The sequence below is a fragment of the Fundulus heteroclitus genome, unplaced genomic scaffold (assembly GCF_011125445.2).
Source record: "Fundulus heteroclitus isolate FHET01 unplaced genomic scaffold, MU-UCD_Fhet_4.1 scaffold_128, whole genome shotgun sequence".
Lineage (NCBI taxonomy): Eukaryota > Metazoa > Chordata > Actinopteri > Cyprinodontiformes > Fundulidae > Fundulus > Fundulus heteroclitus.
This window is the reverse complement of record NW_023396540.1, coordinates 362,951-389,342: the sequence shown is the minus strand read 5'-3', so window position 1 is coordinate 389,342 and position 26,392 is coordinate 362,951. Positions and strand designations below refer to the sequence as shown.

The 26,392-nt window shown below is 40.8% G+C and overlaps 1 protein-coding gene across 2 annotated transcripts in view; it reads left to right on the top strand.

Moving 5' to 3' along the window:
• LOC105915486 (voltage-dependent calcium channel subunit alpha-2/delta-3) overlaps positions 1 to 14,027 on the top strand; it is a 47,849-nt gene extending 33,822 nt beyond the window's left edge. The window contains exons 17-39 of one of the 2 annotated variants that reach the window (XM_036128977.1): positions 170 to 250; positions 333 to 407; positions 1,217 to 1,300; positions 1,565 to 1,636; positions 1,735 to 1,796; positions 3,821 to 3,888; positions 4,072 to 4,117; positions 4,225 to 4,322; positions 4,397 to 4,490; positions 6,482 to 6,577; positions 6,712 to 6,833; positions 8,210 to 8,287; positions 8,367 to 8,428; positions 8,531 to 8,575; positions 8,662 to 8,724; positions 10,237 to 10,307; positions 10,401 to 10,476; positions 10,687 to 10,727; positions 10,816 to 10,871; positions 10,989 to 11,106; positions 11,209 to 11,321; positions 11,492 to 11,574; positions 13,179 to 14,027. In XM_036128977.1, coding sequence (XP_035984870.1) covers positions 170 to 250; positions 333 to 407; positions 1,217 to 1,300; positions 1,565 to 1,636; positions 1,735 to 1,796; positions 3,821 to 3,888; positions 4,072 to 4,117; positions 4,225 to 4,322; positions 4,397 to 4,490; positions 6,482 to 6,577; positions 6,712 to 6,833; positions 8,210 to 8,287; positions 8,367 to 8,428; positions 8,531 to 8,575; positions 8,662 to 8,724; positions 10,237 to 10,307; positions 10,401 to 10,476; positions 10,687 to 10,727; positions 10,816 to 10,871; positions 10,989 to 11,106; positions 11,209 to 11,321; positions 11,492 to 11,574; positions 13,179 to 13,271 — 1,797 coding nt within the window. In that variant the 3' untranslated portion in view covers positions 13,272 to 14,027. Of the gene's footprint in view, positions 1 to 169; positions 251 to 332; positions 408 to 1,216; positions 1,301 to 1,564; positions 1,637 to 1,734; positions 1,797 to 3,820; positions 3,889 to 4,071; positions 4,118 to 4,224; positions 4,323 to 4,396; positions 4,491 to 6,481; positions 6,578 to 6,711; positions 6,834 to 8,209; positions 8,288 to 8,366; positions 8,429 to 8,530; positions 8,576 to 8,661; positions 8,725 to 10,236; positions 10,308 to 10,400; positions 10,477 to 10,686; positions 10,728 to 10,815; positions 10,872 to 10,988; positions 11,107 to 11,208; positions 11,322 to 11,491; positions 11,576 to 13,178 lie in introns of those variants that run through there. The other variant, XM_036128978.1, reaches the window with a different exon arrangement.
• Positions 14,028 to 26,392: the final 12,365 nt, after the last annotated feature.

The window sequence follows — 26,392 nt, the reverse complement described above, 5'->3', positions numbered from 1 at the left end:
GAACCTCTGGTGATGATACAAAACATTTTTTATACCTAGTGAAGGCATGATCACTGATCATGTTGGGGAAAATACAAGGATGTGCTTTTATTTTTACTACTGCTGCACTTGTTTCCAGGCTTTTGTTGTGTGTTGGCTCCCTAATGATGTGTTGCAACTTCCCATGCAGAAAAACCAGGGTATTTTGTTGGGAGTGGCTGGCACAGACATCCCTCTGCAGGAGCTGATGAAGCTCATCCCAAAACATATGGTACAATCAGCTTTGCTCTGCTCGATCACTGTTTTTATGTCTTCTTTAACCATGCCTGACACATCTGTTTTTTATTCTGCAGTTAGGGATCCATGGATATGCATTTGCAATCACTAACAATGGCTACATCCTGACACATCCGGACCTCAGGCCTTTGGTAACTGACCTTCTCCGCACTTAGACTTACTCAGTCTTGCAGCATTTCTTTACTTTACCCTCTTTTTTCCTTTTGTTTTGTGCACATCATCAAAAATATACATGAGGTCACACAGAGACTAATGTGATATCTGGCTAAGAGGCTACATGAGCTCGTATAATCTGTAATCCCACCTTTTCCTTTGATGTATGCATGCAGGGATAAAGGCCACTCATAAGGCTGGCTGGCCTGAGATTTCCCAGAGGTAACTTAACACTTGCTGGCAGAAACCACAGCCCCTCGCTCTGGGACCGTTGGTTCCTCAAGGAGCTTTGGCTGTGCTGGTGGATCTGTGTACGCCAGTGTTAGTGCTACAGCTCTCTGTGCGACTGTGTGTGTCAGTCTGTGCTGGTTCTTTGTGTCTCTTTGTGGCTGTCGTTGTAGTCGTTGACGTTTTATGTTGATCGGGGTGGTGGCAGAGCTTGACGTGTACTTGTTTGAGCGTGGATTTTCTATCCATCATATTAATTGATTTTAATTCCCCTGACAGTGTTAATTTCACAGCTGATTTGTTAAATAATTACTCTGCAAAAGGACCTTAACAGTGCTTGATAAATAAGAGCATCGGGTGAGGATTCATGCTATGACAAAAAGACCAATTTAAGCGACAAAGCTCTGAATTTATGTCCTTTTCCTTCATTATGTATTATAAAAATGGGGAGCAGAATGTTTCAGACTAGATTGGCTTCTGTGTGAGTTTTGTTAGTAAAGTAAAGCAGGAATGCTAAGAAGGGATCATTAAACTGTGTATCTTGTTTTACTTTGTGCAGTATCAGGAAGGGCAGAGGAGGAGGAAGCCCTATTATAGCAGCGTGGATCTCTCTGAGGTGGAGTGGGAAGACAAGGATGACATCGTACGTGCAAAAAACCTTACTACAAAATGACCAAAGTTGACTTTTTCCTTACCAGATGCATTTTAGACTCAATGTGTTTGGATCTGCAACATTACTTTTTAATATTTTTTCCCCAATCTTATCAAGAGTTTCCATTAGACTAAATGATCCTGAGAACTGTCTTTTTTATTTCCAAGCACAGTCTTTACAGCAAATTTGTACCGAAATCCTTAGCAGAGAAAATGCTAGATCACTGACCGAGAATTAACCTCTCTTATCTCTAAGCTACGCAACGCTATGGTAAACAGGAGGACCGGGACTTTCTCTATGGAGGTGAAGAGGACAGTAGATCGAGGGGTGAGGTTGCAGATAAGGCTGTTTACTGTTCGCAGATATCAGATGTTGGTCGTCTTCTTGGATCGCTTAGAAATAAATGAGCAAATCTTTATTTTCAGAGGCGTGTTCTCAAGATGCATAATGACTATTACTACACCGACATCAAAGGAACTCCATTCAGGTAATTTAAAGGATGCAATTCACTCTAGAGATGGAACAATCAGGCTTTTTCTGGCCAATACTGATTTATTTTTTTTCTTTCATTTCTGACATGAGAATAGATTGACATACAGTGTACAAAAAGACACAACGTTTTTTCCTCACATTTTTTATTAAAAAACTAAAATGAAGCATTTCTTGTTTTAGGTCAATTAGGATGACCAACTTTATTTGTATTTGCTAAATGCCAGAGAAATTAGAGTTTACTTTTAGAGGACTGCCTTTCATAAACTGTTTGAAGTGGATCAGATAATTTGGGTGGCTTTTCAAAAACTGAAATAGGCGGAACATTGCTCCAGTCACTCAGACTGATCAGTTGTAACCGAGTCAGATTTGTAGGCACACCTTCTCAGTTCGGCCCAAAAAAAATCTTCCAAGGCACTGCCTTCTTTTCCTTAAACTACTGATCTGGCAGTCAGATCAGGATTATACTGAATTTAAAAATCAGTTTGTTCCAAACTTTAACTTCCAGGCTGATGTCTTGGGTTCTGAATCACATCTATAAGTTCCAGGACGGCGGACCTTAAAGAGTGGAGTTGAAGACCTTACCGTACATTATTCCGCAGCTGTATTTAAGCTCCTGGTTTCTGTTTCTTTCTCGCTGGATTTTCTGTTGTTCCTGTCTTCTGTAATTTCCATTTGTTTTAAGCCAATGTGCACTGCTCAGAGCCACCTTTCTGGGGCTCAAAGCTAGTCATTCTTCCTCTTAGAAGCGGTCCGTGATGTAACATGTCCCTGTCTCACTTAAGTAGACATTTAAACCACCACCAGGGGCAAGGGTATGCTAATCGCTCGGTGTGGTTCTGTGCAAGCATGGCCATGGTCTGCTGCATGGGTTACTCATGTGTAGTTGGTGGCCAAACTGAGCCACTCAGCTGTGCACAAAAGGCCATATCTGGACATTTTTTATGGTGCAGAAGCCCAAGACTCCTTGTCACCACAACAGCACATCTTCTTGTTGCTCCAGCTCTGCATCTCCTCAGCGCTCCAGCGCCAGCTCCTCAATATCGGGTCTTGCCACCTACATCTCCAGCTCCAGTTCCTTATCTCATTGTATCTCCAACGCCATCTCCTTGCCATCTTGCCAGCTCCCCTAGTCTCATCCTCATCTTCTCATCTCGCCTGAGCCTGCTCCTCGTTTCCTGTGTCACTGCCATTGCCGCCACCCTCCAAGGTTCCTCCTGCACCATTTACCCCTGTGCCTCTTTGGAAGACCTCCTAGACACCATTCAGAACCCTGCTTTTTTATGGCTTCCTTGTCCTTCTTCTGAGACCCTCTCCACCTAACCCAACCTGGTTTTTGTTTATGGACTTTTTGGGACATCTTTAATCTGCCCTTGAGAAGGGAAGCTTTGTTTATAGTTAAATTCAGTTTTGTGCCTTCTTTAGTTACCCGCCTCAGTCTTTTCCTGCAGCTGTTTAAATATTCTTGTAATTATTACGCACCTGTTTTTCATGCAGTATATTATTCCCCTGTTGTATCAAGTTCACTCGCTGAATTATCAGTTGTTCCTGGCACCTGTGTTTCCCGTTTGCTTTAAGCCTTTATTTTTTCTCATTTAAATCATCATCATCACACCATGGCTCAGTCTCACTGCCACATTTTGGGTCCACAGGAAAAACAGTTCATGACAAAAATGTGAGTCAAAACCGTACAGAGTATCAAGTGGGGTTTCCCCAGATTGTTTTCAGGTATAATAAACTTAGTGTATGTAAACATCTTAGTTTGAATTAAAAGGAACACAATATTCTTCCTAAAAATCTTCCAGATCATTATTTTGGCATTTAGCAAATAGTGTTATATATGGTACCTGGTGACCAAACTGGCCTAAAACAAGAAACTGATTTAATTTCATACAGTGAGAAACAATATTTATCTCTCTGTTTACATTGTGTATGCAAGTATCCAGTTTTAGCTATAAAGTCTGCCGTCCATTAAAGGAACAACTTAACTTTGTGGATGCTCCTCTGTGTTTATGGCTCCAGTGTCGGAGTAGCTCTCTCAAGAGGTCACGGAAAGTATTTCTTCAGGGGAAATGTATCAACAGACTCAGGTACTATAGTCCATGTTTTTCTTATACAATAAACTCCAACAAAGACAGCTCAACAATGTGTTTCCATGGCACGACATTCAGATTCCTGTGTCACCAGAATATGTTTTGCTCGTGTAAACTCAATCAGTACATGAGTCGATGTTGACTGGCATTGCTGGAGCGTTACTGACTTGTGTTTTTCAGGGCTCCGTGATCTGGAACAGCCAGATGTCGCCCTGGCAGATGAATGGTGAGGCAAGGATTGTAAGGTGGCCGTTCATGCGTAATGTAGGTTACATCACTGTGTTAATTTGGCATTATGAGGACTTGGCTCTGATTTGTCTGGACTGTACGTAGGACCTACTGCAATACAGAGGAGAAGCATGAGCACCGCCACCTGACCCAGATCCAAGCCATAAAGCTCTTCATGACCGGACGCAGACCACACCTCAAATGTCAGGGATAATAGAGTTACACCTAAAGTAGTAGTTGTTGTGGTTTGAGAGGTAACTTGTGTTCCATCTTTCAGGTGACAGAGAGTTGATACAGGAGGTGCTGTTCGACGCTGTAGTCACGGCTCCACTGAAGAGCTATTGGAACAGCCTGGCTCTCAACAAATCAGAGTAAGAACTTTAGCGAACACATCAAATACTGCTTCCCTGTTCACAGTCAGAAGATAAGTTTTGAATTTTGTCGTGATGACCCCTTCATTCAACAGTTGCTCCTTTATCTTATTTTAAATTGCATCTGAGTCAGACTTACTTCTTGGGTCGCTGTTGCTTTGTTATTAGAAAGCACAATTTTGATTTTTCCTGTTCTGGAAATTTTATTCCAGTTAATGTGTTGCTGAATTGAAAAGATGAGCCCTCCATACAAAAGTTAAGTATTTATTTAAGATTTGATGTCTCAAACTTTCTAAATTTTCAAAAAAAAAGAAGATAAGAGTGATTGTTTTTGGTCCCAATCGCACTGTTGGGTCTCTTTAGAGACTTACTTTGTAAGTTGACATAGACTTACTAAGTACAGTAAGCTTACTGTAGGTTATTAATCTCTAGGCTAGGAGAGCAGAGAAACAGTCAAGAGGCCTAAACTAACCTCGGAGGAACTGCAGAGATCCACAAGTCACATGTGAAAATATGTTAACATGACAAACACTGAAATCACCCTTTACATCCTACCCTCATGTTGAAGCTACCCTGATAGGAGCATTTTGCTACGGGAATACTTTCCCATACATTAGTAGGAACAGGGACGCTGTTTATTAAAAACATTAATTTACAGAAAAATGCCACACTTGAAATTGTTACTGATATAGCCTTCAGTCAGTAATGTGTCACATATTTTTTCTATATAAGTTTAAAGCTGTTTATTTTCCTGACATTTCCCTGTGTCCTTTATTAAATAACTGCACAAAACCGTCTGACCTGATCTTGCACTCCACCGGGGATCATGCGGAAAAAAAAGAAAAAAATCTCCCAAATTCCCTCCCATAAATTTGTACACCGTTTGCTTTTTTCCATTTTTAAAGTACACAGTGAGAGCAGCAGAATCTCATTTAATTTCATTAACATAGGTGAGAGTAGGAACATTGACTGATGTAGAGCCTCTGCTCTTGGTTCAGCTCTCTCTTCACCACTATGGCTCGATGTAGTATACAAATTACTGCAGCAGCAGCACCGATCCGTCGGTCAGTCTTTTTGCTTCATTCTCCCCTCACTCACAGACAAGACCCAAAGATACTTAAACGCCTCCACTTCAGGCAGGAACTCCCCTTCAACCCGGTGAGACTTGGAGGAGCTGGTCTTCATCCCTGCGGCTTCACACTCCCCTGCGAACTGCTCCAGGGGATGCTGTAGTTTACTCAGAGGATATTTTTTAACAATAATTACCACTTAAACAGATAACTGTAAGAAGGATTCAAACTACCATAGGTGGAGATCACATGTTTCCGGTAGGGGAGATGGAAGAAGAAAACCTTTGCAGGTTAACGCTAATCTCTTTCAGGATCATACAAAAATAAACTGGGATCTTGAAACTCGTTGTCTTTTTGTGTCCCTTGCAAACTCTTTATTTATATTTTATATTTTTTTTGTATGAGATAGTATTTAAAATTGTTATACCAGATCACCCTATGAGCCTTACCTGTTTAAATTAAGGTAAAATAAAAAATGTCCCTTTGTGTCCTCACTGGATGTGCATCAGCCTGCTTTAGTTCTGAGGACAGGTTAAACTGTGAGCTCAATATACATTTATTGCTTCTGTTCATGAAATGCTTGATTGTGATGGATTTTCTAGATCTTTTACCATAGAACAGATTTTTTTTCAAGAAAAAAGTACAACAGCACCAATCAATGTGTCCAGTCCCCCTTTAATGTTGCTCAATGACCTGGGCTGGATCAATATTTAACAATACACTTCTAAACTACACTCTAACACGGCTGCATTTTAAAACTTCAGCAACGATGTGATGTCTCCTGCACAGAAATTAATCAACCTGCAATATCCCAGTTAAAAGTATCGTACGAGTCCTTTTACCAAAGGTTTATATCCTGTATAGTCTAAACAAAGAGAAGTTTATGTGTGACTCTCTCTTTCCTCTGCTTTTCGCCAACAGGAACCCAGAAAAAGGAGTGGAGATTGCTTTCCTGGGTACACGGACGGGTCTGTCGAGAACAAACCTTTTTGTACCGACTGATCAGCTCTCCAATCAGTGAGTGCTGCAGCTCAACACCTCTTTCACCAGTACTTACAGCATAAAGCTAGGTGGTGATTGTGTTTGAGGAATCTAATCATTCACTTCTCACCTCAGTTTCTCTCACTCTCTGTGTCTCTGTGGCTGCACAGAGATTTCTTGACAGCGGAGGACAAGGAGGGTGTGTTTAATGCTGATCACTTCCCCCTGTGGTACAAGAGAGCGGCCGAGCAGGTCCCAGGCACATTTGTCTACTCCATCCCCTTCAGCACAGGTACTCTGCACTGAAACTGTGAATGCAGAGCTCACTGTGGGCTCTGAGAAGAGTTAAATGTTTGCTCTCTGAGTCCTTATAAAACCAAACCTAAAAAGAGATTTATATTTTATCATATAGATTCAGTTTCCAAGATTTTTTAAATATGAATTTAAGACAGAAAAGGGATACAGAAGCTCACTGTGAAAGAAGCTGCTTAGAAAGTGAAAAAGGTCCACAAGAAACATTGGTAACTGCAGCATTGAGAAGCATCTGAAGAAAGAGCCATTCAACAGTTTGTAGATTCACAAAATGTGGTCATCAGCTGGAGGCAGTGCTTCTGAACATATATGGGACATGAGCAACAACTATCACAGTCCTGTCGTCAAAACACTCCTGAACTATAGACAACAGCAAAAAGGTTTTACATGGAGTAAGGAAAAATACATCCAGAATACATGTTACTTGATGTCCAGTGAGACATCTCCACGGTCACTGCTTATTGGAGCAGCCATGTTTATTATTAAGTCTATCCACCAGTAAATCCTTGATAACTTCATGTCTCTGTCTGCTGACAAGCTCTATTGAGATCCTGATTTTCCAGCAGGACTTGGTACCAGACGCAAGTTAAAGCAACCTGAGCTTCCTTCCCACCTCAGCAGAGCCACAGCCTGTTTGTCTCTGTGCCATGCTATTAAAGGAGTGACTAATGCAACAGTATTCTAAATGGACATTTTTTAAAGGGTAACACGGAAACACAAAGACAAATAATGTTGGCATGCACTCACAGTCAGTCCTAAGGGCAATTTGGAGTGGCCAATTAACCTAAAAGTCATAATATGGGGGAGGAGATTAGAGAACCAGCACATGCACTCCGAGAACATGCAAACTCTGCAGAAAAAGTCCATGCTGATTCTAAAGCATTTATAAATGTAACTGTTTTAATTATTGAAATAACCCAATTTTCAATGATATTCTAGTTCATTGAAAAGCAACTAAATTGCTTTGTTTTGCCAGTCCTCAACACTTTTTATGAAATCACATGTTTGATGTACAAATTCATCATTGCATAACATTTAAATCAAACTTTTAACAGGGAAAAAAATCCCCATTTGGTCTTGGATTTTTACTATTAGGACGTGCAGCAAATCTCATCTGGCTCATAACCTGGTTCAGATGAAAGTTTTAAGGATATGAACGACCCAGGCTTTCTCTGGATGACTTTTACCTCGTCCATAAAACTGAAAATTAGTAGACACTTATTTCAGATACAGAGTAATGTTGGTGCCTGAGAAAGCGCCATCTGGACTCCACTTTCACTTAGCAGTTGCTAGATAAAGAGTGCCACCTAGTGAGCATTAAGGATAACATGAACAAATGTCATTGCTCTTTTCTAGCGCTGGAGAACAAGAGTGTGGTGTTGGCCAGCACAGCCATCCAGCTCCTTGATGACAGAAAGTCTCCAATTGTTGCTGGTAATATTCATCCACATCACAATTGTATACAGCTCTGTTTATCATGTCAGAACTTAATGATACCTGATCATGTTTTCAGCTGTGGGGATCCAAATGAAGCTTGAGTATTTTCAGAGGAAGTTCTGGACTGCCTGCAGACAGGTAAGCATCTAGAACCTTCTCTAACTACTGTAATTTTATATTTTAAAAATAATAAAGTTCCTAATCATGAGTGAAACTAAATTCCCACGTTGTTTTACTCAGTGCACAGCTCTGGATGGAAAATGTATCATTAGTTGTGATAGTGAGGTAAGACAGCTTCCATCTCACAGTTTTTATATCTGTATAAAGGTTTGTTTCGATTTTTCTTACATTGTTGTTTTCCCTCCTTACAGGACATCAACTGTTACCTCATTGACAACAATGGCTTCATTCTTGTTACAGAGGAACAGTCTCAGGTACAGTCCTCATTTCTGCTCTTACTCAATGATATCAACATACAAACAGTCAAATTACTGAACAATGATGACCAAAATCATAACAGTGTTTTAAAAAGTCTGTGTTAGAAAACTGGGATGAGCAATGTTTAGATTTTCATGCTCGGAAATTCATAAAAGAGAGAACTTAAAGTCCTAAGACCTAAAATCATGTAACCATAATAACAAATAAATAAATTAAAATCTGAGTGTTTAGCAGCTGACAGCAAGGTTACTCTGTGAAGACAGGTCGGTCCTTCACTGGTCGAACTTGCCTTGCAAATGTCTCCCTTTAGCTCCAAATTTTCCATGTTACAACCAAGTAGAAATATATTTTATTAGGATTTTATGAGGCCAACACAAAGTACTGCACAACTCTAAAGTGCAATAAAACATTTTCTACGAGTAAAAATCATAAAAAGGTGGGATGCGTTTGTACTTGCTTCCTATTACTTTGACTTCAGTAAATAAAATCTAGTACAAGTTGAATTCTAAAGTCACTGGTCTAGTAAATTAGGTCCAGCTGTGTGAAATTTGATCTCAGTATAAATCCTGCTGTTCTGGGAAGGCCTTTAAGGTTTGTTCAAAAACATTAATGAGGAAACAACATCATAAAGGAACACAGTAAAGATAAAGCTGTGAAGTTTTAAGAGAAGTTTGATGTAGTTTTAGGTTTTAAGTAAATATTCAAAGCTGTTATTCTCTCTAAGGAAAGTGTTCAATCATCCAAAAAACAAAACAAAACAGTTTGGCATTACTGCAAACCTTCCACCCAAACTGTTAGGCTAGAAAAGAGCACATGGATCAAAGAAGCACCCAAGAAGCCAATGGTAACACTGGACAAGCTGCAAAGATGCACAGCTCAGGTGGGAAAATGTGTAGAAAGCTGTTAGTCCTGAATCCACAAATCTGGCCTTTAAGGAAGAGTGACATGTAGAAAACTACTTTTGAAAGAAAGCTTATAAGAAGTACAATTTGCAGTTTGCCACACGTCACGTAGAGGATGTAACAATCAGATAAAATAATCAATTGTAAATGTGTGTCAAGATTTGAAAACGGCCATTTATACGTTCCTCATCCAAGCTGACTGATCTGATGAATCAGCGAACCTTTCAGTGTCCAAACACGCTAAACTGGTGGAGACATACTGAAATCAAACACTGTTTAGTTTTATATATATGTTTAAAAACTTGAAAACAAGTTTTTGTTTAATTTCTCATTTTAGAATATGTTTGTGTTGGTTGTATAACATAACATTCCTATATAACACATTAATGTTTGTGGTTGCATCATGTTAAAATGTGAGAAAGGTCTAATGTATGCTCTTAATCCACATTTTCAATCATGCGATGCTAAACAGTTTTTTTTTTTAAAGAAGGAAGATGCTACTTTCATGAATAACTGTTTCTTGAATGTTTTCATGAAACTGATGAAATTTGCATGTTTTTCCTTTAGGACTGTGCATTAATGTTAGTAACCAAACTTGTCTCTCAGACAGGGCTTTTCTTTGGGGAGGTGGAGGGTGCTGTCATGAACAAACTTCTCCAAATGGGGTCCTTTAAAAGGTCAAACACACAAACTGGCTTTTCTCTCCATTTTCAATGCACTTCTTAACAATTACGTGTTTTGAAACCTGTGCTGTTGTGGTTGTGTTGCAGAATCACCCTGTATGATTACCAGGCCCTATGCAGAGACTACGCTGGGAGTAGCGACAGTGCACGCACTTTATCAGATGTGAGTGTTTGAGAAAGAACATCAGTCAGTAAATAAAGATAACCAGCACTTTGTGGGTTATAAGACCATGGTTAGTCTTCTCAGAAATAACTGCGATACATGTCTGTGCATTAGTGGCTATTATTGTTCATGCACTGGTGTAAAGGTTGGTGGTTAGAGCTGTGAGACAATATTAAATGATAAAATGTTTTCTTTCTCTTTTTCTTTCAGCCTTTTTCAATGATTAAGTGGCTCCTAACAGAACTTGTCATGTAATTATTTTTAAACATACAATAGTTTAATTCTGATAATTTTCACACAAAAAAATGCATGCTTACATTTTCTGGTATGTTTTCTTAGTTTCCTGCTAGAATTCAACCTGTACAGCTGGTGGAACGTCGACCTCTCAGTTAAAGGTAGTTATTCTTAATGTTGTTAATTATGTAACTAGTTGAGTTCAAGTGTGAGAAAGGAAAACCTCACCTTTTTATGTACAGCCTCAGATGAAGTTGAACCTGTGCTTTCTTGTACAGCTCAGAGAGCTCGGGGTAAAACCATGATGGTGCCATGTGACACAGAATACCCAGCCTTTGTCTCTGAACGCACCATAAAGGAAACAACAGGCAACATTGACTGCGGTGGCTGTGTTAGGTACCGATTTAGGCTCATTTGACAAAGCTCATCAGTGAATTGTTAAATAATTTGCACTTTTTACTGTAACTATTTTAATTCCAGTCTGTTTGTGGGCTGCAGGTCTTTTGTCATACAACAGATTCCCAGCAGCAACCTGTTCATGGTTGTGGTTGACAACAAGTGTGACTGCAGCATCGTTCCTCCTGTAACAATGGACCCCATCGAGATCATGTATATCCTTTATAGATCAGACACTCTGCTTTTTTGAGCTGTTATACCTTGTGTTAGATGCTGCTTACAGGAGATCTTCTTCAGCGTTACTTAAAAATGTAATAAATTTAAACCTATAAGTGTGATCTGTAGTACCTCGTTCATTATTTTTTTATCCTTGACTCCTTTGAACACAATGAGTCACTAAAATGTGACAGACTAAAGCTTCAGAAAGACAGGAAAAAGCCTGAGTCATGCCATCCTTTCCACCCTGAGGTATGATAATTGCTCTTGTTCACAAATGATGTGATGAACAGCCAAAGCTACTTACTGTATTAACTTAATTACCATAAAGGCCTATTCCAGCCTCCATAGTAAATGTATAAAATGTTGGTTGACATCTCCCCCCCCCCTGAAAAGAAAGGTTTTACATACATCTTTTTGTCTTACGTAAGTGATGTGTAGAATAAAAAAGGTAATGTACCATTAGCATTTTTATTTTAGAAGATTAAAAAAAATTGAAATTAGAAAAAAAATGTAAGCATTTTTTAGTCGGCCCCTTTTGCTCTGACGCTGCGCAATAATATCTGGTGCAACCATTTGCCTTCTGAGGTCATGTTGTTAGTATATAGAGTCCACCAGAGTATAATTTAATCACAGTATTAATAAAACAAATCTGGAACATTGTCAAAGGTTTGTTAGAGAAGCTTAGTGGCAATGTTTAAAGCAGCTTGAGGTTATAACAGAAGTTCCCAAGCTTTGAAGAGTTTGGCACAGAAGAACTGCCAAGGCCACCCAATGGAGCATTAACCAGAAAAGTAGCCAAAAGGGTCATGGTATCTCTGGAGGGGCTGCTGAAATCAACAACGCAGCTGGGAGAATCTGTCATAAGTATTTTTACCAGTTTGCAATACACTCTAAAAAAAAAATCTGAGAAAAAACAAACAAAGTTACTCTCAAAACCTTTTTTTTTTCATTAAGAAAATTGTTTTGTAAATGAAAATTGTCCAAATTTCCATTTACAAAATGTGCTCTTTGCTTGCAACAATAATGAAACAAAATTCACTCCATATAAAAGAGGAATCCAACTTAAATGAATCGCTTCAATTGGTAACATAATGAAAATAAGTTGATCCAACTTAATTTATTTAATTTATAAGTTGTGAAGTTAAACCATTGTAAATAAATCAAGTTGAGTAAACGTAATTTAGTTACTTGTTGCCAGATGAAACATTTAATTTAAGGTGGCACTGCATTCTGTTTGTATGGTGCACAACCAACATCTCGCAGAGACTCCAAGTACACAGCCAAAATGTATTCAAGGGCTAAAAAAGCGGATTTTGCATGATATGTCCCCATTAAGGTAGAAATTACCTGAACATATTTTCCTGATCATGACACATGGTGATGGCTACATGATGCTGTGGGGCTCAGAGTAAAAAAGAAAATATTAGATCAGGGAGTAAGCTAAATACCAAGCAACCTTGGAAGAAAACCTTGACTTAAATTGCTGTTCATGCTTTGCATCCAATCAGACTGAGCCTCAGCCATTTTGCAAATAAATAAATAAAAATGTACAATATTAAGTGCTGGAAGTGAAGTTTCTTTAATTAGACAGCCATACAACCTTTTCCTTTCATTTCACCAATAACCCAGTTGTATGTTGTTTATCTATCAAAAAATATCCCAATGCAATACATTTAGGTTTATAGTTGTAATAAGTCAAGATGTTTTAAAGTTTGTACCCTGCACTGTATACTCTACCTTACTGACTTTATTTCAATGATTTGCATGTCTAAAAAAATTGAAACTAGTAACATTTCATGCTGTTTAAAATGTTGTAAATATAATGGGATATAACAGCTGAGTGTCTTCTGCAGGAAAATGCCATGGAGTGTGGTTCAGCCAGTCGCCTCTCCAGATGCCTGGCAGTACATCTGCTGCCTCTGATTACAGCAACCATCAGCAGGTGACCATGAGCTGGACATCTGAAGCTAGCTCAACAAGAAAATGCTTAGAAACACTTAGAGAACCTGACTGATCAGAAATGACTTTGCTCACCTCTGCAGCAGACATTACTCTACTAAGACTCTATTAAGTCCTTATCAGTAGCTCTGAGGCTCACATCCATTACTGCAGAAAACACGAAATAACACAAACTAAAGGAGGGAGTTCTTGGTGACTTTGCTCAGCTCATTGCAAATCACTACACTGAACGTTTGTCTTGTTCTGAATGTGTGCTGTATTAAAGGGGGCAATGCCAAATGGAAGCAGGGCCTTTTGTCTAAGTCTGAACAAATCCACTGTGTAAAAGAATATAAGACATTATATATTTCATTGTTGTGAGGTAAAAAAAAGGAAGAAATGTAAAATGCACTTTTGTGAAGTACTCAAAGGATAAGGAAAGGCTACTATTAGGCTACAAATCAATAAAAATAAGTTATTGTGTAATTATTTTCTTCCATAAATATTTTAGTTGGTTTTGTACCAAGATATCTATTGTGTCAAATATATAATTTACAAAAGAATACATAAAATATTATTTCAAAAGTTCTGCCAGTTTCTCTTTAATGAAATGAGTAAAGTTAATACGCATGATAAAGATGCAGTGTGTTTGAAGAATGTTACATTGATATATTCAGCCATAATTTGTTGAAATGTCCATGTAATCTTAACCATGTGTCAAAGGAAACAGATGAATAAACCTAAAGAAATATTTTTCTTCTCTACACTTTGTGCCGTTTCTTCTTTGAGTGTGTTTGTATGTGGCATCAAGTACAAGTACAAATATTAAAAAGTCAAAGCTAACAAACCTAATTGTAAAAAACATGGATTTTAAAAGAGAAAGGGAAATACAAGTATGACACATACATAAAAGCTCCATAACAAGTTAAAGTTGGTCTAAGCAAATACATTTAAAACAAGTAAACACAAAACAGAGAAAAAAAATGATCTCTAATTTACCCAATCTACATAAACTATAATCCAACCTCACAAAAGAGTAAAGACAAGCTTGAATGATGAAATATTGGCATGAAAATACATTTTTAAAAACATTTCCTGAAGGTGTTTGTTCTCTTCATTACCATAGTGGATACAAAAAGAGTTTTATTTCAACGTCTCTTCATGGCACTCCAACTCATTCTGCTTTTGCGGTGTAGATAATCAGGGATTATGGAGTAAATGTAGTAAAAGTTGCTGGGCTGAAAAAAATAAATAAAAGGATCAACCATAGCTTGAGCATACACTACATGGCAAACAGATCTGTTTTTTCTCAGACTTACATGATAAATGTCATTCTCTGATATATTTTGGACTTGTAAATCTGGAACAAAAATATTTTTTTAAATATATAGATTTGTTTACAATATGGTATATAATTACCTAAGGATTTCTTATTTTACCAGTTGCAAAAAAGAAGGGTTAATCCCTAGGTACGTGAAGAGAAAGCTGTAGACACAAGAAGTAGCTAGTTCTATATAAATGTGGAAAACCTAAGTTTCATCGAACAGCGATGAGATTTTGAGCTGGTCGCTTGTTTGTCTCAAAAGATCTGGCAACACTGTTTGTAACATACTTTCACGCAGAAACATTTCTGTAAGCCAGGAGCTTTCTCATGTTGTGATATTACCGCCAGGATCATCAAAATAATTGATCTCAGATTGGATTCTGAACAGTGGAAGAGGGTCACAAAGGAATTCCACTCTGCCCGTAACAGGAGACCCCCAAGGCTTGGACAGCCCTTTTTCCCAGCAGGAGGTCAGCTGTGACCACTCCTGCTGAGATAAAACCTTTCTCCCACAGACAAAGACTCCCACTTCTCCAGCTCTCTTCTCCTGACTCCAAGCTGCTGAGACACACACCTCCAAAACCCTCTCAGGACCAGCGCTCAAGGAGAGGGGGGAGCCATGTGACTGAAGGCCTCCCGGAACCATCGATGGGGCCTGGAAGAGGCCGCGAGCAGAAGGGAATGAGCCTTTCTGAAACTCAGTTCCTCCCTGGCATAGGGAGAAACTGCCAGCCGATTCAAAGATAAGTCTCTCAATTCTGCTTAAAATAGATGCCGAAGTGATTTTTTAAATTAAATAATTTAAACAATCTTAACCTTGCTGAATGCGATAAAATGATTAAGGAACTAATGGATTTTATTGCAAACCCAACTAAAGATGCTCTGATTACAGATGTTCTTTGCCAGATCACCCTGCTGCATCAGCAAAGATCCCAACTGAAAGCTAAACAGTTTCTTCAGTTACAGGATGAGCATCAGATGGTTTTAGACAGTGTGAGTGCTGCCACACTGGAGCTCTCAGAGACCGAGGTGAGGATGGAGGAAGCTGATGCTGAGACCAAGGACCTCAAAGCTCCTGATGTCAGCGAGGCTGCATCTCACCAGAGAAGTGAGTTCTCCACCCCTCAGGTGATATCTTCACACGATCAACCTCAGCAGGTTGAATCATTGCAGGAGCTGGAATCACAGAACTGCTCTGCAGATTCTAACACAGCACCTAGAACAGAACCAGTCTCGCCAAAATTTAGAACAGAACCTCTAAATTTTGAGTTTACAGGAAGTACTTCCACAGACTCCATGGGAGATGCTGGAAGTCAGACTGTCCATGATGAAGCCCTCCTTCATCCTGCTGCGGTGGACAGCCTAAAAGAGTACCAGGTAAACAACTCTGCAGTCACAGGTGGTTCAGATTGGAGGGATGAGCAGACATCACACCTGACTCATACCACCACCTGTCCTGACTCTGTGCCGCCCCCTAAGGGCCAGAAGAGTCACACAGGTGGACCACACCAACCTAAACCCCCACCACATGTCAGAGTTCACACCTTGGAAAACTCTCAGCTAGATCAGGAACATTCTTCCTTACATCAAAAGTTAGTTCACAGACCTCCATCAGGTCAGAAACATAACCAGTTGACTTCCCAGGTGGTCCAGGGCCACCTCATAATTACGGTATCCGTTTTCGCCAACTTGAGTACCTTGCTCAGGACATAGAACAGTTCGACCCAGATAATCATGATTCCAACATTCATAATTATCTGCAGGAAGTCGAACGCTGTCTTTTTGACCTGCCATTTCCCTCATTTCGTGAGAAACTAAAGCTTATTTGGAAAACAACAGCTAGAAGCGTTCATGTTTTCATTAAAGCTCTTCCTCCAGAGATTCGTGACAGTTATTCAGCTCTTTGCAAAGCTTTAAAAGAAGAATATTCTGTTTACAGGGATCAGGCTTCAATAACTCTTGACGCTTTCAGCATCATTCAACAGGAAAATGAAATACCCAGAGATTATTACTATCGTTTAAGGAACGTTTATTCTCAGGGATGTAATTCTCCAGGTCCCGAAGAGGACCCACTTTTCAAGTCTTTGTTCCTTCATAATTTACATGACAGTGTACGTTATGAAGTGACCATGCATTGCAGGGAAAGTAACCTTTCCATGCACGAAATCCGCAGATCTGCCCAGCTTGTTTGGAACACTCGCTTGCAATGTGACAGGAAACAAAGCAAGCGTAGAGTTTTAAACCTTCAGACAGGGATCAGGCCTAAGAAAAGACACAAAGCCAGCTCTCCAGTGATCCAGCAGACCAAAAGGTTTGTGGACAGGCTGCCACAAAAACCTAGGCAGCCAGATGAAGGTCAACTCTTTTACAATGCAAAAACCCAAGATCATATTGGTAAAAGATGGAACCATTCCAAAGAAATTATCACAAAGAAACACTTTGAAAGTATCTACCGAGATTCCCTGACCGAGTTTGTTGCATGTTTAACAAGATTAAACGGCGAGCTGATCGAATCCAAAGCAACTGCGCAACTTATTATGCCTCAGCTTGATAAGGTCAAAAATAATTTCTAGCACTATTCTGTTTTAACCCTTTCTTATTGTTCTAAGACTTAAGAAGTGGAGGTTAACCATCAGTTTACCACGGTGTTTAGAATTTGTTTTGTTTTTTTTGTTTTTGTTTTTTCCTTGGGCTGGAATTTTGCTGTATGTCTAAATATTTGTGGCACATCCAAGGGATGGATGTCTGAATATTTTGTAGTTAGGGACAGCTCCCTGCCCAACATGCCTCAATCCTTCCAAGAGACACGCTTTCCCATGGAACTGAACTTTCAATGACTATCCTCTCGTCCACAGGAACCAAAGTGACTTTTGTCATTCCAGATCATGGCGGATGGACTTGTGGTAAATCCGAAAATGGAGAATCGGATCTGCCGTTTTCTGATTTAAAGGGGGGAATGTTGTGATATTACCGCCATCAAAATAATTGATCTCGGATTGGATTCTAAACAGTGGAAGAGGGTCACAAAGGAATTCCACTCTGCCCGTAACAGGAGACCCCCAAGGCTTGGACGGTCCTTTTTCCCAGCAGTAGGTCAGCTGTGACCACTCCTGCTGAGATAAAACCTTTCTCCCACAGACAAAGACTCCCACTTCTCCAGCTCTCTTCTCCTGACTCCAAGCTGCTGAGACACACACCTCCAAAACCCTCTCAGGACCAGCGCTCAAGGAGAGGGGGGAGCCATGTGACTGAAGGCCTCCCGGAACCATCGATGGGGCCTGGAAGAGGCCGCGAGCAGAAGGGAATGAGCCTTTCTGAAACTCAGTTCCTCCCTGGCATAGGGAGAAACTGCCAGCCGATTCAAAGATAAGTCTCTCACTTCTGCTTAAAACAGATGCCGAAGTGAAGGAATCCGTCTATGCCAGCTTTGCTCTGCTTTCTCAGCGCACCACAGACGGAGCTGGTTCCAGGCAACGCAGAGCTGAAAAGCCGGCACAGAAGCAACGTCCCCATGCCGAGGAGAGATCTGCTTAAATTGTGACTGCAACCGGGGTCAGAGTCTGCTTGGAGGACCAGGCCTCCAACCCAGACCACGCCGTTAGCCACATGCTGCTGCAAGGCTAACGCTAGCCTGCCAAGAGCCAACTTCCCTCCTTCAACGCTCCTCCCGTGAATGGCCAAAACTGGACAAGACTGAGACGAAACAAAGGACAGAGGTTTGGGCAGCGGTCTGACGGTGAAGTTAAAAAGGTTCATTGGGAAATGTCTTGTAAACCGTGGTGTTTTGAACAAAGAGCTAACCGGTAGCTCGCGCTAGCCAAACTGCTATTAGCCTTGCTAACATCCGGTTTCGGACCCCTAAAAAGGAGTCCGTTTTAAAGCGTAAAGCGTAACTGTTCTGCTCTGCCATCCTCCGATGGTGTTATAAGCCTTATTCCCGCATCAATATAGTTTTTAATGCCGATTTTCAAGGCGATTTCAGCAACATTACGTTGTAACCTCTTAGCCACCGAGTTGCCACAGCGACACCATGCGCCCGGAGGGAGAATTGCATTAACAAACTCGGTCGTAAGGGTTTAAATGATTTTACAGGACAAACCGGTCCTCAGAATATTATTTTAACAAATAATGTTTTGTTCAACTTGGGCTTTGCATTGTGAATTGATTGAAATACATGGCAAATGTTTTAACTCCATTCCATATTTTTGTTAATTAGATCTGCAATGAACCAGGATTCACTGAAGTATTCTGATTATGATCAACAACTTTTGTTTGTCTTTTGTTTGTTTTGCATGTAAATAGTTCCTTAGCTTAGCGTCTTTTTATCTTCATTTTGCTTAGTAGTTTAGTTAAGTTTCACTAGCCTAGTAGAGAGGATTTCTTAATCGAAATATTGTGTTAATTCAGGTAAACAGCATTACATAGTGATGCTCTCTGGATGTTCATTTTATTTCTGTTATTAAATTCTTGAACTTGAAAAGAAGCTGTCACTCCTTTATTCTATGTGTGTGCAGGTTTTGCTGTTAAAAGATCGCTAGTGCTCGAATTCATCCCTTTCAACCGTTGTCTTGATATCAGCTTAAGAGCTGATCATCACCAGACAATACTTAACAGACAGAGAGTTATTTATGAAACATTAAATAATTTTAACAGTGTATAATTGCACAACACTCAAAACAGTAGTGAAATGATCACTTACAGAGTACAGAGGAGGGAGTGGGAAGTCATTTATGCTTTGTTCTCTGTACTTGCTCCATCTATTAATCTTCAAGATTCTTATCCTTGGGGAATGAGAACACCCAGCCACTACGCAACATTTTAGCATTTATCACAGTATATTACGTTTCTTTCCCTCTGTTACAGAGGAGAAACAAAAAGAACACACGCAAGTCAAGAAATCACTTTCAAGCATGTGATTGTGCTAACTAGGCACTTGACAAGTCATCCAACAAAACTAGCAGCAAAAAACAATAATGTGTCTAACACAGAGGAGAAAACAGAGAGACGTAAATATCACTGTCCTTTCATATGTGTCAGGAGTGTCTCAGGCATGTGTATGCAGGCCAATGCAGCGAGAACTATTCAGACTCCTACATCAGAGAAACCAATCAACAACTACATGAACACATGGCACAGCACAGGAGGGCCAGGAGCCCGGGGCAAGATCCAGCAGTCCACTTGCACCTCAAGGGAAACGGACGCACTATTAATGACAATGATGTCCAGATTTTGGACAGAGAGAACAGGTGGGTTGAAAGAGGAGTGAAATAACCCATCTTTGCCAAAACAGAAAAGCTGACACTGAACAGTGGTGGAGGATTACGCTACTAGCTCCCATTTTTTATGATTCGAATTAAACATCTTCCGATGTAAGCTAGGGTATCATCAGTGATGTCTCTTGAGGTCACTGGGTGTTTTTCGGGTCGAAACATCATACACTCTCACTCAGGCGACCCAGCTGAGGTTGATCAGTCCTCAGCTTGTGTCCTAGCAGCACTTCCACATGTCCGCGTTCCTCATCCAAAGACCTCTACAGGCTTTCTCTGCAGCCTATGTACTACTATAGATGGCAGTACATAAGCTGACACCAGAACAATGTCATGTCTGAGGGTGGTAATAATGACCGTTGGTAATAACATCTCCAGTATATACAACTTGGTCCTTCAATTTATTCCCAAAAGATTACATAAACTGTCTCATCATGATTTAGGTGTAATCCACTCACAGCCTCTAACGACCCAGGACAACGATGGGTGGGTCATTGATTTGCATCTGACTTGGAATTAACCTAGGAGTATGTGCCTCCATGTGCTTAAAAACAGCAGCTCAAGTGTGAGGCACGTATTGACAAAGACTACTGGATGGGTTAGAACTACTAGAATCTGAATGATGTATAATTTATACTCAATATTTATGCATAGTTCCAACATCGTGTCAGGGACCCATTAAGACCGTCCGTCCGTCCGTCCGTCCATACCTCCGTTTTCTTCCTCTTATACGGGGTCGGGTCGCGGGGGTAGCAGCTTCAGTAGGGAGGCCCAGACGTCCCTCTCCCCGGCCACTTGGGCCAGCTCCTCCGGGGGAATCCCAAGGCGTTCCCAGGCCAGCCAGGAGACATAGTCCCTCCAGCGTGTCCTGGGTCTTCCCCTGGGCCTCCTCCTGGTGGGACGTGCCTCGAACACCTCACCAGGGAAGCGTCCAGGAGGCATCCTGACCAGATGCCCGAGCCACCTGAACTGGCTCCTCTCGACATGGAGGAGCAGCGGCTCTACTCTGATTCCTCCCCGGATAACTGAGCTCCTCACCCTATCTCTAAGGGAGAGCCCAGACACACTACGGAGAAAACTTATTTCAGCCGCTTGTATCCGGGATCTCGTTCTTTCGGTCACGACCCAAAGTTCGTGACCATAGATGAGGGTAGGAACGTAGACCGACCGGTAAATCGAGAGCTTCGCCTTTTGGCTCAGCTCTCTCTTCACCACAACGGATCGGTACAGTGCCCGCTTCACAGCAGACGCCGCACCAATCTGCCTGTCGATCTCCCGCTCCATCTTCCCCTCATTCGTGAACAAGACCCCAAGATACTTGAACTCCTCCACTAGGGGCAGCACATCCTCCCCAACCCAGAGAAGGCACTCTACCCTTTTCCGGTTCAAGACCATGGTCTCGGATTTGGAGGCACTGATCCTCATCCCGGCTGCTTCGCACTCGGCTGCGAACCGCTCCAGTGAGAGCTGTAGATCACGCCCTGATGAAGCCGATAGGACCACGTCATCCGCGAATAGCAGAGACGCAATCCTAAGGCCACCAAAACGGATCCCCTCAACACCTTGGCTGTGCCTAGAAATTCTGTCCATAAAAGTTATGAACAGAATCGAAGGGCAACCTTGGCGGATTCCAACTCTCACTGAAAACGAGTCCGACTTACTGCCGACAATGCGGACCAGACTCTGACACCTGTCATACAGAGACCTGACAGCCCTTATTAAAGGGTCCGGTACTCCATACTCCCGGAGTACCCCCCACAGGATCCCTCGGGGGACACGGTCGAATGCCTTCTCCAGATCCACAAAGCACATGTAGACTGAATGGGCAAACTCCCATGCCCCCTCCAGAATCCTGCTGAGGGTATAGAGCTGGTCCAGTGTTCCACGGCCAGGACGAAAACCACACTGCTCTTCCTGAATCCAAGATTCGACTATCCGACGGACCCTCCTTTCGAGAACCCCCGAATAGACCTTACCAGGGAGGCTTAAGAGTGTGATTCCTCTATAGTTGGAACACACCGTCCGGTCCCCCTTTTTAAATAGGGGGACCACCACCCCAGTCTGCCAATCCAGAGGGAACTGCTTCCCCCTTCTGAGATGCTGGATAGTGGACCAGAATCGCTTCGAAGCCATACAGAAGTCTTTCTCCATGGCCTCTCTGAACTCTTCCCACACCCGAGTTTTTGCCTTGGTGACCAGCCGAGCCGCCTGCCGCTTCGACTGTGGTACACATCAGCTGCTTCCGGAGTCCCACAGGCCAATAAAGCCCGATAGGACTCCTTCAGCTTGACGGCTTCCCTCACCGTTGGTGTCCACCAGCGTGTTCGAGGGTTGCCGCCGCGACATGCACCGACAACCTTGCGGCCACAGTTCCGACTAGCCACCTCAACAATAGAGGAGCGGAACACGGTCCATTCAGACTCAATGTCCCCCGCCTCCCTCGGGACGTGTTAAAAGTTCTCCCGGAGGTGGGAGTTAAAGCTCCGTCTCACAGGGGACTCTGCCAGACGTTCCCAGCAAACCCTCACAATACGTTTAGGCCTGCCAGGTCTGACCGGCTTCCTCCCCCACCATCGGAGCCAACTCGCCACCAGGTAGTGGTCGGTGGAGAGCTCCGCCCCTCTCTTCACCCGAGTGTCCAAGACATGCGGCCGCAGATCAGATGAACCCATTAAGACAGTTATTTTATGTAGCTAAGCAAACCCATAATAATCACAAAGGATAAAAGAAATATTGCACTGAGTGTATCCATGTATAAAAATATTTCTTACCTGCTCTTTTTCAAATTCCAGCAAGCAAAGCCAACAGTGGATCCAAAAACAATCAAAGCCACAAACACAGTTTTCAGAATCCATAAAACTGTTGAAACAATAGAAGTCATTATGAGGCATGCACTGTGCACCTGTGGGTCTGCTATGCTGTTTATGTAAAATTCACCATGGGCATGAATATGAATAACTTTGATTTATTTAAATTGGTATTTTCTTCATGATGGAATAATTATACAACAAATTACTGCAGTCATTTTGAAAAAAGAGAATTAGGTTCAAAAGATTAAACATGTAGTGGGTTTTCTCTAATAGACACAGGTTCAAGATTACACTTTAGAATATGCTTTCTCATTTGTCACGTTAAAACACATTTAGAAAAAAAACAACCTGTAAGCAGATTTTAATCATACTTTTCATTAAGCCCTTATTTCTGTGTTAAGATTTTTTATTTTATTGGTCTGACTCAATATCCTAATCTTAATTGTCATATTTTTATTAGGTATATGCATAATCATGATTAAAATGCTTGAAAACATAAGTCTGTGTCTAAATAATCTACACAATGTGGTTCACTTTGTGAATTGAGTTACTGAAATAACTGAAGTTGTAAATAATATTTTAATTTGCATGCACACCCTCTAATATTTGCTTAAATGTCCCCTAGCAAGTTGCACGTTGTCAACAATCTTTTTTCAGTAATCCACAAGCTGCTGGCAATATTGAATATTTGACCACTTTTGTACTTGTTGTTGAGAATTAAAAAATATATCTTAGTAGGGGTGTCTCCCCTCTCTGTTGCTGGGTAGAATAACAGGGCGTTTTATTGCCCCGAGGGGGTGGTCAGAAGGAGAGGGGGTCAGTCCTCCTCCCCCTTGAGCGAGCAGGAGGAGTTTTAAAGTTGATAAAAAGAGTCTTTGTCCAAAGCTTACTTCAGACAGGCTTCTCGACCGCACGGGGAAATAATCTTGATTGGTAAATGTATACTCTGTCTCCATATTTAATTTCTATGAATTAAATATGCATTTAAACTGTTCTACCTCTTGATTAATGTCTTCTCACTTGCGGCCAAATCCGGAATTGGGGTAAGATGGGTTTTCAATAGACATGTAACAGCAGGCCGGTAAACCCAATCTTTAACATTGTACAAAATGGGGAGCTTATTTCATTTTGTTGATTCCCTTGGATATCCTACTTTAAAGTGTATGAAGCATGACACCGTCCAACTAAGCAGGACATAAGAGGACAGTCATGTCCTCAGAGACTTGTCTGTTTTCTAGAATACAATTGGCTCCTTAATAACTTACTTATAGCAGTAAGTTATTAGTTCCCTACCAGACTTGATACCTGCCTCAAGTGGGGAATCTGTACAGTAAGGGTGGCTTCACACCTGTGACTAGGGCCAGTTATGACAGCTTACAGAGGTTCAGTCCAAAGATAATAAGACCACTATCTCCTCATATACCCAGGCCAGACAGTGAAGGGCCCCTCCCCAGGACAGTCCAAAGAGCTAGCTTGAAAACGCCATCAATGCTTCACCACAAAAAAGGCTGAGTTTATTAACAAACATAAAATAAAGTTTTGGTCCTTTTCCCCAACTTAAAAAAGAGAAAATCAACAGGACAGTGTAAATGTAATAAGAGCTATGTGTGGGATTTTCAAATAAAATTTGTAGGTAACAAAACAAAAACTAAATTATGTATCATTTTACCTCCAAATTATTCAGTGCACTGTGTTGGGCTATGAAAAAAGACAACAATAAAACAAACAACCAAATTAAAGTTTGAGGTTGTAATGTGATAAAGTAAGAAATTATAAATCTGTCAGTGATTTTCAATTTATAGTCATAGTAACTTGACTTAGTAAAGCAAAACGAATCACTGGTAAGAAAAGTGACAATAAAAACCACTCACTTTATATGTTGATGGACAACTTTTCACTGTACTGAGAACATCTTATTTAAGAGTGAATGAGGTGACAGCTAAAGAGAACAGCCTGAGCTGGTGAAGATAGTTTTGACATCTCCAGCAGTTTAGTTCCTGTCAGTTGAGGATTACACAAGAATTCATGATTTATTCCTCCACTTAGAGTGTAGAAAAAACAGTTAGACGCAGAAGAAGATCGTGGACTTTCACAGTTCAGTGTGACTACGTCTCTATGATCACTGAGAGACTCGTTGTTAATTTAGGTGGAGGAAAAGCTAAAAAGTGACAGATTAAACATGTAATCAAACATAAAAAGTGAATAATGTCAGGTGACTTCAACAATTTCTGTGTAATCCAACTTCAATAATCACAAAAGTCATAATGTTACCCTTACAAAAAGACCAAGGTTCTGCATGTGCGCCAAACGTTTGAAGAACTGTATGTTATTGAAATTGGGTGTGAGTTTTACAGGCATTTGGTAGGGAGGTAGGGTTGAATGTTAAAGCTGCAGTAGGACATTTTGTATAAATGTATTTTTTACATATTTGTAAAAACTGTGGCTATGACTTGATAATAAAATATGAAAGAGATCATCTGTGAAAAAACACCTCGTTCTCCTCTCAGTAGTCCTACAGCTATTTGTAGAAATACACCATTTTCAGTCTGACTAAACGAATCAGGAGGAGTGTCTGGCTTTGATGGGTTGTTGGCAGTGTCAATCACTCATGTTAGCGCTACTCACACCGCTCCCCTGCACAGTGCTACCATCATTCGAGCTCAAGATTGCCGTTATGCTGCAGGTGTGTGGAGAAATGCTGGAGAAACAACCTGTTTTACAGGAAAACTGCTTTTCAAGTTGCACCTGCTCAGAAAACAAAGACAGGTAAACGTTTGAGCAGCACAGTGGACTCTACTGTGGGGAAGGAGCTGTGTAGGGAAGGCCACAGGGCAGCAGAGAGTAAGGTGGAAGGACCTGTAAGGCGTGCTTGTTAAAAAGTCCATGGTTTTGTCAAAACTCTCTACTGCAGCTTTAAGGGGATTTACATTACCAGCTGCTTGTGTGGACCAAATGCCTTATAAAGAAAAGTTGTCTAATCAAGCAAAAACACTTTCATTCTCAAGCATGGTGTCGTCAGCAATAAGCTGTGGAGACGTTTTTGGAGCAGCACTGGGAATTTGCACAATGCGTGCAGGATAAGGAAGAAGCAGAGCTTTGTGAAAATTTTTAATCTTATCTTCAACTCAGAAGCTAGATGGCCTGAACCTTGGATGCAATTAGAAGCCTGTATAATAATCCCAAACACATCAAAACAGGTTTAGGAATGGATAACCTTTTGAATTTCCTTGACCTCAACCCTGTTGAAAAATGTTAAATTAGTTTAAAAGTCAAGTATTTAACACATAACTAACAAACTGGGAGAACTCTATCAGTTCTGCCAAGATGAGAAGTCAGATTTATTGTTGAAGTACGGACTGCTGAGGTACATCTAATCAGTCTGGGGTGTAACATGTATTAAAGCCTGTATGTATAATTGTGACTTGGTTAGGATTACAGAGAAGCACAATACATTTAAACTTGTGTACTAAGTTCTTGTTGTTTGTTTTATTATCTGTCCAGTCTAAAACAGAATATTTTAAATCAGTTGATAAAATCAGAAAATAAATATGACATTTAAATCCCTGATGAGATTATGGAATCTTCAGAATACCAGCAAATACATACTTACTTGATAATGTTGTTGATGAGTTTGGTTTGTCAGAAACTTTATCTATAAGGAAGAAGCAGAGCTTTGTGAAAATTTTTAATCTTATCTTCAACTCAGAAGCTAGAAGGCCTGAACCTTG